General features: G+C 40.2%; 1 protein-coding gene across 1 annotated transcript in view; it reads right to left on the reverse strand.

Moving 5' to 3' along the window:
• The window catches only part of LOC145391157 (putative neural-cadherin 2), a 93,100-nt gene that overhangs the window by 59,370 nt on the left and 23,730 nt on the right, over positions 1-10,000 (reverse strand). Inside the window, exons 12-15 of the mRNA XM_080265836.1 lie at positions 5,796-5,889; positions 5,638-5,720; positions 2,321-2,512; positions 315-531 (exon numbers count right to left, since the gene is read on the reverse strand). Coding sequence (XP_080121962.1) covers positions 315-531; positions 2,321-2,512; positions 5,638-5,720; positions 5,796-5,889 — 586 coding nt within the window. The remainder of the gene's footprint in view (positions 1-314; positions 532-2,320; positions 2,513-5,637; positions 5,721-5,795; positions 5,890-10,000) is intronic.

The following is a 10,000-nucleotide window of genomic DNA, read 5'->3' on the forward strand; positions in this document are numbered from 1 at the left end:
TAATAAAACAATTATCAGATTTTATATAAGAGAAAAAAAAATCTATTAATTGTACTCTGTCCATCTATTGCCACGCTTCAATCCCGTAAGGGGTGGCCACAAACAAATCGCCTCCATGTCCCCCTGTCCCCCGCCATTTCATTCCCCTGCTCCAAGCTCACATCCCCCTCTCTCATATACCTCTTCACTCCATCCATCCATCTCAACCTTGGCCTCCCCCTCCCTCTCCTTCCCTCCACCTCGCTCACATACACTCTCCTCGTCAGTCTCTCACTCTTGATTTTTAATACTGCTGCTAAATATAAGAGACTTACTAGGGTCCAACGTAACAGTGAAAGCCCTCCTGATATACAGAGGCGCCCTTGGGTCCATAATCACGAAGAAGGGCGGTCCGTGTCCCATCGTCCAGTCGTCAGGGTCCCCGAACGTCACCCTACACACCAGCTCACCCTCGGGGCCGTTCTCCCGCACCTTCACCTCGCCTGGGGACTTGAGGAACGGCGGGTTGTCGTTCACGTCTCTCACCTTCACCTGAAATAATTTTGTCATTTAATTTTTTGATGCTGTAATTTCTTTTTTCTGTCCCTCTTCATGCTGTTACTTTATCCTTGCGCTCTCTCTCTCTCTCTCTCTCTCTCTCTCTCTTATTTTCATTCATGTTAGGCTTTTGTTATATATATTTCCTGCATCACCCACAGAGGCGGCCAAATCCAGAGTGTGTCCCTAACTGTGTCATTCACTCGCTGACTGGCTGAATGAGTCACTGTACCGTTTTGAAGTTGATGAAATATGGCAAGCTGCGACCATAGACTTTTATGGGCTTCACACTAATTGGGGTCTGATTGGTGAGGGGTATTGGTGGTGTGTCTTGGGTGAGTCTGTAGTGTGTGTGGTGTGGATCTGGGGTGGCAGTGGTGTAAATAGGCTGCTCCAGTCCCTCAACCCTCTCCCTGTCCCCCGAAAGAAGGATGGTAGACCGCAGAAGAAGGGAAAAATCAGCCGACAGTCAATAGGATACACGTCAGATGAGCCTGGGACAACAGTAATCTATCTATCTATATACCTATCTATCTATCTATCTATCTATCTGGCAGGCACTTTCTCGCTACCCAGAACTGTGACACAGAGGGTGGGTGGCTATGACAGATGGGTCTCAGGCGTGCATTGGGTTTATGATACTCTCCCTCAATCACTCCCCTTCCCTTCCCTTCCCTTCCCTTCCCTTTCCCTTCCTTTCCCTTCCCTCTCCCTTCCCTTCCTTTCCCCTCCATTCCCTTCCCTTCCCTTCCCTTCCCTTTTCTTCCCTTCCCTTCCCTTTCTTTCCCTTCCCTTCCCTGCTCTCTCGCCAGTACTGGGTTCGACTCTTCTCCATGTAGCTACAAGTCTTCTCTTTCCAATATGTCCATTCAGTCGCTTCCAGAATCTCACTTTCTCAGTTCACGTGGGCATATTACGTCGATGCTTCCTTCACTATATTCCTTTTCCACATCTCAGAATCTCCTTCATCGCATCAAAATTTCCTATATCGCTTCAAAATCTCATTCACCACTTCAAACTTTCCTTCATCGCTCCAAAATTTCCTTCATCGCATCAAAACCTCCTTCATTGTTTCAAAATCTCCTTCATTGCTTCAAAATCTCCTTCAAAATTTCCTTTATTGCTCCAAAACTTCCTTCATCGCATCAAAATTTCCTTCATCACATCAAAATTTCCTTCATCACATCAAAATTTCCTTCATCACATCAAAATTTCCTTCATCGCATCAAAATTTCCTTCATCACATCAAAATTTCCTTCATCGCATCAAAATTTCCTTCATTGCTTCAAAATCTCATTCATTGCTTCGAAATTTCCTTCATCGCTGCAAAATTTCCTTCATCACATCAAAATCTCCTTCATCGCTTCAAAATCTTCTTCATCGCTCCAAAATTTCCTTCATCGCGTCAAAATCTCCTTCATCACATCAAAATTTCCTTCATCGCTTCAAAATCTCATTCAATGCTTCGAAATTTCCTTCATCGCTCCAAAATCTTCATTGCTTCAAAATTTTCTTCATTGTTTCAAAATTTCCTTCATCGCTTCACAAACTCCTTCTCAGCTCACGAGTGCATATTACATCAATGCTTCCTTCAATATATTCCTTTTCACCCATTCATCTACGCCACAGTTCTATCAAGTTCTTTCCAAACCTCATCTAACACAACCTTACTACTGCTACTACAACTATTACCACCACCACCACCACCATTACTACTACCTCTTCTACTACAACCACCACCATTACTACCACCATTACCACCACCAATACCACTACCACCCACCTGCAGCGTAGCCGTGGCAGTGTTGGGCGGGGTACCATCATCCACCGCCCATACCAGGAGGGTGTGTGTGGGTGCTGCCTCCCTGTCCAGCCCCCTCACCAGCTGTACCTCACCCCCACCCTCACTCACGTCAAACAGCTGGTACGGGTCGCTGCTTGGGTCCACCATATACCGTATCACTCCTGTACCGTCCTGAGAGAGAGAGAGGGAGAGAGAAAGAAAAAAAAGAGAGAGAGTGTTAATAACTTATATAGTGGAGGGTCTGAGGTGATGCAGGTATAATCTAAAGTATTTTGTGTGTGTGTGTGTGTGTGTGTGTGTGTGTGTGTGTGTGTGTGTGTGTGTGTGTGTGTGTGTATTACTATGGTGATTGTGAAGTGTCAAGTGATGCTTATTGAGTTAATCTTTGTCTTTTCATTCCAGCTCTGTCATACAGAGCAGAGGTAATCATCTTCATCATCATCATCATCATCATCATCATTCATTCATTCATCATCTAATTCTGTCTTGCCCCATGAGGAGTGTAGGAAATAATATAAAAATAAATAATAATAATAATAATAATAATAATAACAATAATAACAATAATAATAATAATAATTCATTCATTTACTCACCATCTAATCCAGTGCTGCCCCACAAGAGGCACAGGAGCCCGGGGCTAGGCAAGTTGATCCTGACATTTAACTTGCCCTGTACGTCGGCCAGCCCCTATATGCGCGGACAGTGCCAGTGACGTACATGTACGAGTACTTCAGCAATTTGATATACCATATTTGCCAAAATTCAAAAATTCAAATTAGGCAATCCAACTCACTCTCTTGTCATAATGCTCCGGTGTACATAATTATGCTTGGGGACACTTCCTTTATCATCTATATACCCAACAAGTGTCCTTGGCTCGAATAGCATAGTTATCGATGAGGAAAATGCAGAGCTTCTGCCACCTCTCGCTCTGTGGCAGCGGGGGGGGGGGGCGATGAAGTCTATGGGGGTTACTGTGAAGTTTTCAGCCGCCTGACCAGGGAGAATCGACCTCCAAATCGACCTAAATGGCTCCTGTGAGTACTTTTATGGTTGTTCTCCAGGTTTTCTCATCATTTCTAACCTATCTAGCAAAAACAAAAAAGTTGAAAACTGGCCAGCAACACGGCTCCATGAGAGTCCAAAGTCTGCTGGCACGTGGCAGGTTAAGATGAGAGTGACCAGCCTCACTCATCCCTGAGTGGCATTACATGAGCAATAAACCCCAACCATCCCTTGGATATAAACCTGCATCGGCTCAATCCGATTGCAGCACCCTATTTACCCACTAAACCACCAGGCGCCATAATTTGGTTATATGGTTACCACCCAGTGTAGTAAATGGTTTCCTGGTGTACAGGAAACCATTTGGCTTGTCACTCAGTGTAGAGTCACCCACAGGCAGAAGCAAGAGGAAAGAATGAAGGAAAGAAAGACAAAAGAGGGAGTGTAAAGTCACCCGTAGGCAGAAGGAAGAGGAAAGAATGAAGGAAAGAATGACAGAAGAGGAAGGAAGGAATGGATGGAGGAAAGGAAAAGGCAGACATCCGTGAGCAGCATTACATCGAATGAATGGATGGTGAGCGCCCCCACCTACCACAAATAATAATAATAATAATAATAATAATAATAATAATGGTAGTAATAAATGATGATGATGATAATAATAATAATAATAATAATAACAATAATAATAATAAACCCAGTCTCATTTACCCTTTTTGAAGTGTATGGCCCTGAGTTTAGATTGCCATACTGCACACAATTAAGGTGACATGGAAAAGATTTATGCCCAAAGTACTTATATATGTTAAAAAAAAAAAAAAAATCAGCTGCCTCTCAGAAATTCGACTTAAATGCAAAATACCTTAAAATGAAAAATACCTTAAAATGAAAAATACCTTAAAATGAAAAATACCTTAAAATGAAAAATACCTTAAAATGAAAAAAAAATAAAATGCAAAATACCTTAAAATGAAAAATACCTTAAAATGAAAAATACCTTAAAATGAAAAATACCTTAAAATGAAAAATACCTTAAAATGAAAAATACCTTAAAATGAAAAATACCTTAAAATGAAAAAAAAAAAAATAAAATGCAAAATACCTTAAAATGCAAAATACCTTAAAATGAAAAATACCTTAAAATGAAAAATACCTTAAAATGAAAAATACCTTAAAATGAAAAATACCTTAAAATGAAAAATACCTTAAAATGAAAAATACCTTAAAATGAAAAAAAAAAAATGCAAAATACCTTAAAATGAAAAATACCTTAAAATGAAAAATACCTTAAAATGAAAAATACCTTAAAATGAAAAATACCTTAAAATGAAAAATACCTTAAAATGAAAAATACCTTAAAATGAAAAATAAAAAATGCAAAATACCTTAAAATGAAAAATACCTTAAAATGCAAAATACCTTAAAATGAAAAATACCTTAAAATGAAAAATACCTTAAAATGAAAAATACCTTAAAATGAAAAATACCTTAAAATGCAAAATACTTAAAAATGCAAAATACCTTAAAATGAATAATACCTTAACTTCATACATTTTTTTTTTTTGCGAGAGGGTGAGGAAGAATATTAGCCAGTCGTATGTATGTGGATGTATGTGTGGCTGTCTATCTATTGATCTCTCTCTCTCTATTTATCTATCAATCAATCTATCTATCTATCTATCTATTTTCCTACTTGTATATATCTATCTTTACTTACCTACATGTCTATCTCTCTATCTCTCTCTCTATCTATCTATCTGCCTATCTATCTATCTATCTATTTGTCCATCAATCAATATATCTATCTATCTATCTATCTGTCTGTCTATCTGTCTGTCTATCTGTCTATCTATCTATCTATCCGTCAATCAATCTATTTATCTATCTATCTATCTATCTGTCTATCTACCTATCTATCTGTCTCTTTATCTCTGTTTACCTTCATGTCTATTTCTGCTTACCTACATGTCTATCTATCTATCTATCTATCTATCTATCTATCTATTTACCTACAAGACTGTCTGTCTATCTCTACTTACCTATATTCTCTATCTATCTATCTATCTGTCTATCTCTCTCTCTCTCTACCTCCCTCCCTACCTACCTACATATCTAACTGTCTATCTCTACTTCCCTACATTCTCTCTCTCTCTCTCTCTCTCTCTCTCTCTCTCTCTCTCCCTACCTACCTACCTACCTACCAACATATCTAACTGTCTATCTCTACTTACCTAAATCACTGTCTCTCTCTCTCCCTCTCTCTCTCTCTCTCTCTCTCTCTCTCTCACCTCATCGGCATCGTGGGCGGTGAAGGTAACCAGCAGTGTGGGCGTCAGTGAGTCTTCCGCTAAGGTGATGTGGGCGTGGGCGGGGTCTGTCACGCGGGCGAGGGGCTGGGCGGGGTGCTGGGCGTGCAGGAGCTGGGCGGTGTGGGCGGTGTGGGCGTAGGTGAAGGTGGGCGCGTTGTCATTCACGTCTGATATGCGTAACGTCACCCAGGCCGAGTCCACACGGGTTGGGTCATGCCAGCCCTCCTCACCCTAATAATAATAATAATAATAATAATAATAATAATAATAATAATTACAGTAACAGTAATAATAATAAAAATAATAATAATAATAATAATAATAATAATAATAATAATAATAAAAATAATAATAATAATAATAGTAATAATAATAATAATAATAATATTAATAATATTAATAGTAATGATAATAATATTACAATTATTATTATTATTATAATTATAATTATTATTATTATTATAACAATAATAATAATAATAATAATAATCTATCTATCTATTGCCAGACGCCTCAATCCCGTTTGGGGTGGCCACAAACAAATCGCCTCCAAGTCGCCCTGTCCACCGCCATTTCACTGCCCTGCTCCCAACTCACAGCCCCCTCTCTCATATACCTCTCCACCCCATCCCTCCATCTCACCCTCGGCCTCCCCCTCCCTCTTCCCCCCTCCACCTCACTCATATACACTCTCTTCGTCAGTCTTTCACCCTCCATCCTCTCCACATGGCCAAACCACCTCAGTGTGTTCCTCATAACGCTTCCTATCACATCCACATCAACACCACAACGCTCCTTTATATCCTCATTTGTCAGCCTGTCTCTCCATGTGACTCCACAGGCTCCTCTTAAATAACTCATTTCCACTGCTCTCACTCTTTACTTGTGTCCTTCCAACAACGTCCAAGCTTCACTTCCATACGTTAGAGTTGGTATCACAATACAGTCATGTAGTAACTTTTTCACTTCCATACTCACTTCCCTGTTTCTAATCACTGCTTTCAAAGAACCAGCAACCTTTCTTCCCTGCTGTACCCTTTCACGCACTTCACCCTCCAAACCTCCATCCTTACTCATCACACTACCCAAGTACTTAAACGTAATCACATTTTCCAATTCCTCACCATCCAACCTCGCTGTACATTCACTGACTTCACCTCTCTCAAAGACCATCACTTTACTCTTCCCTACATTCACCTTTAGGTTCCGTTTCTTACACACTCTCCCAGACTCATCCACCAAGCCTTGCAGCTCCCCTTCGTCTTCACTCAACAACACAGTATCATCTGCAACCAACAGTACAGGGAGTTTCCAAATAATAATAATAATAATAAAAACAGCAACAACAACAACAACAACAACAACAACAACAAAAATAATAATAATAATAATAATAATAATAATAATAATAATAATGATAATAATAATAATAATAATAATAATAATAATAATAATAATAATAAAAGCACTCATAATAATAATAATAATAATAATAATAAAAATAATAATAATAATAACAACAACAATAATAAAATCAATAATAATAATAATAATAATAATAACAATAACAATAATAATAAAATCAATAATAATAATAATAATAATACAGTAGACTTATGTTAGTGTATGTTTAATTGTTACGTTATATTAGATTAAGTTACATGTGTGCAATGCCTTAAAGTAGGGTAGGGTAGGGTGAGGCTCAGCAGGGTAAGGTAGGGTGTGGTATGGTAAGGCAGGGTGAGGTAGGGTAGTCAGGTAGGCATGGTTTAAAGTAGGCTAGGGTGGGGTTAAATGATTTCTGTGTGGGATTTGAATTGGCTCATTTTCACATTCGTCCACTCTCTCTCTCTCTCTCTCTCTCTCTCTCTCTCTCTCTCTCTTTCTCTCTCTCAGTAATTACCCCCATTTAACTCATTATCAGCGCTGTGCCAAGCTCTAATCACCTTAATGACTCTAAGTAAGTAATTAAGGATGAAATAATGACCATGTGGAGAGGATGGAGAGTGAGAGACTGACGAGGAGAGTGTATGTGAGTGAGGTGGAGGGGGTGAGAGGGAAGGGGAGGCCGAGGATGAGATGGAGGGATGGAGTGGAGAGGTATATGAGAGAGGGGGGTGTGAGCTGGGAGCAGGGCAGTGAAATGGCGGGGGACAGGACGACATGGAGGCGATTTGTCTGTGGCCACCCTTTACGGGATTAAGGCGTCTGGCGATAGATAGATAGATAGATGGATAGATACCTACCTACCTACGCATCTACCTGTCTATTCACCTACTTACCTACCTACCTACCTACCTACCTGTCTATTCATCTACCTACCTACCTACCTACCCATCTATCTGTCTTTTCATCTACCTACCTACTGTACCTACCTACCTATCTAATCATCAACCTACCTACCTACCTACCTACTCATCTACCTACCTACCTACTACCTACTTACCTGTCTATTCATCTACCTACCTACCTACCTGCATACCCATCTACCTATCTATTAAATCTACCTACCTACATACCTGTTATGAATCCATATTATAATTACAAATCATAATAGATAGATAAATAGATAAATAGACAGAGCTCCAGGCAAGCCTGGGAAAGGGAAATGATCTTGCAAGTTAACTGAGGAAATGTTGACCATACACAGGAAATAGCAAGTCAGGGGATGATATAGGTAGTGTGTCAGCGAGATAGCATACGAACAAAGCCTAGTGACCATACACACACATACACACATACTCACACACAGGTTTCTAGAACTTTCCAACCACAGTGTAACACACATGACACGACCCCTGCTACACCAGAATTTAGGAAGCAGAGCTCAGAAGGCTAGCATTAGAACCGACAGGTAGTGGAGAGAGTGAACAAGAATAGGGGCCCAACTAGACTTACTTATTATATTGTCTCTGTAAGACATACCCTGCTCAACTGAGATTTTCTCTGAAGATAATAAATTAAGATCAACTCACTGTATTCATCTTTAATTCCTACTACAAGAATCGAGAGTGACATTTTATCCCACCGCTGCCACCAAATGTCACTCGATTCTTGTAGTAGGAATTAAAGATGAATACAGTGAGTTGATCTTAATTTATTATCTTCAGAGAAAATCTAAGTTGAGCAGGGTATGTCTTACAGAGACAATATAATAAGTAAGTCTAGTTGGGCCCCTATTCTTGTTCACTCTCTCCACTACCTGTCGGTTCTAATGCTAGCCTTCTGAGCTCTGCTTCCTAAATTCTGGTGTAGCAGGGGTCGTGTCATGTGTGTTACACTGTGGTTGGAAAGTTCTAGAAACCTGTGCGTGAGTATGTGTGTGTATGGTCACTAGGCTTTGTTCGTATGCTATCTCGCTGACACACTACCTATATCATCCCCTGACTTGCTACTTCCTGTGTATGGTCAACATTTCCTCAGTTAACTTGCAAGATCATTTCCCTTTCCCAGGCTTGCTTGGAGCTCTGTCTATTTATCTATTTATCTATCTATCTATTATGATTTGTAATGAAAATATGGATTCATAACATACTTACCCATCTACCTGTCCATTCATCTACCTACCTACCTACCAACCCATCTATCTGTCTCTTCATCTACCTACCTACCTACCTACCCATTTATCTGTCTCTTCATCTACCTACCTACCTACCTGTCTATTCATCTACCTACCTACTTCCTTACTTACCCATCTACCTGTCCATTTATCTACCTACCTACCTACCTACCCATCTACCTGTCCATTCATCTACCTACCTACCTACCTACCCATCTACCTGTCTATTCATCTACCTACCTACCTACCTGCCTACCCTTCTACCTGTCTCTTCATCTACCGACCTACCTACCTACCTACCCATCTACCTGTCTCTTCATCTACCTACCAACCTACTTACCTACCTACCTACCTATATTTACCTTTATATTTACCTGTCCACTTTAATTTCGCTCTCTGTTATTTTGTTTTTATTTTTTCTTGGAGGGAACAATTTTCTCGGACTTCTGGCCTTTGGTTCCTTCTTCTATCTATCTATATATATATACCTGAAGCCTTAATCCCGTGGGGGCTGGCCACAAACAAATCGCCTCCGTGTCGCATTGTCCCCTGCTAATTTGCTGTCCTAGATTTTACGGATGGTTAAAACGAACAGAGAATCGAAGAGCATGACTGAGGGGGAGGGGAGAAAGAGGGGGAAGGGGAGGGGAAGGGGGAGGGGAAGACCAAGTTTGAGATGGAGTAAGAGAGGTAGGGTGAAGGGGAGAGGCAGACCAGTGATGAGCAGGAGGGACGGAAGGGAGAGGTATATGAGAGTGGGGGATGTTTATTTGTAGCCACCCC

This window comes from Coenobita brevimanus, chromosome 17 (genome assembly GCF_032717465.1).
Source record: "Coenobita brevimanus isolate Jiangsu-jjx chromosome 17, ASM3271746v2, whole genome shotgun sequence".
NCBI classification, from domain to species: domain Eukaryota; kingdom Metazoa; phylum Arthropoda; class Malacostraca; order Decapoda; family Coenobitidae; genus Coenobita; species Coenobita brevimanus.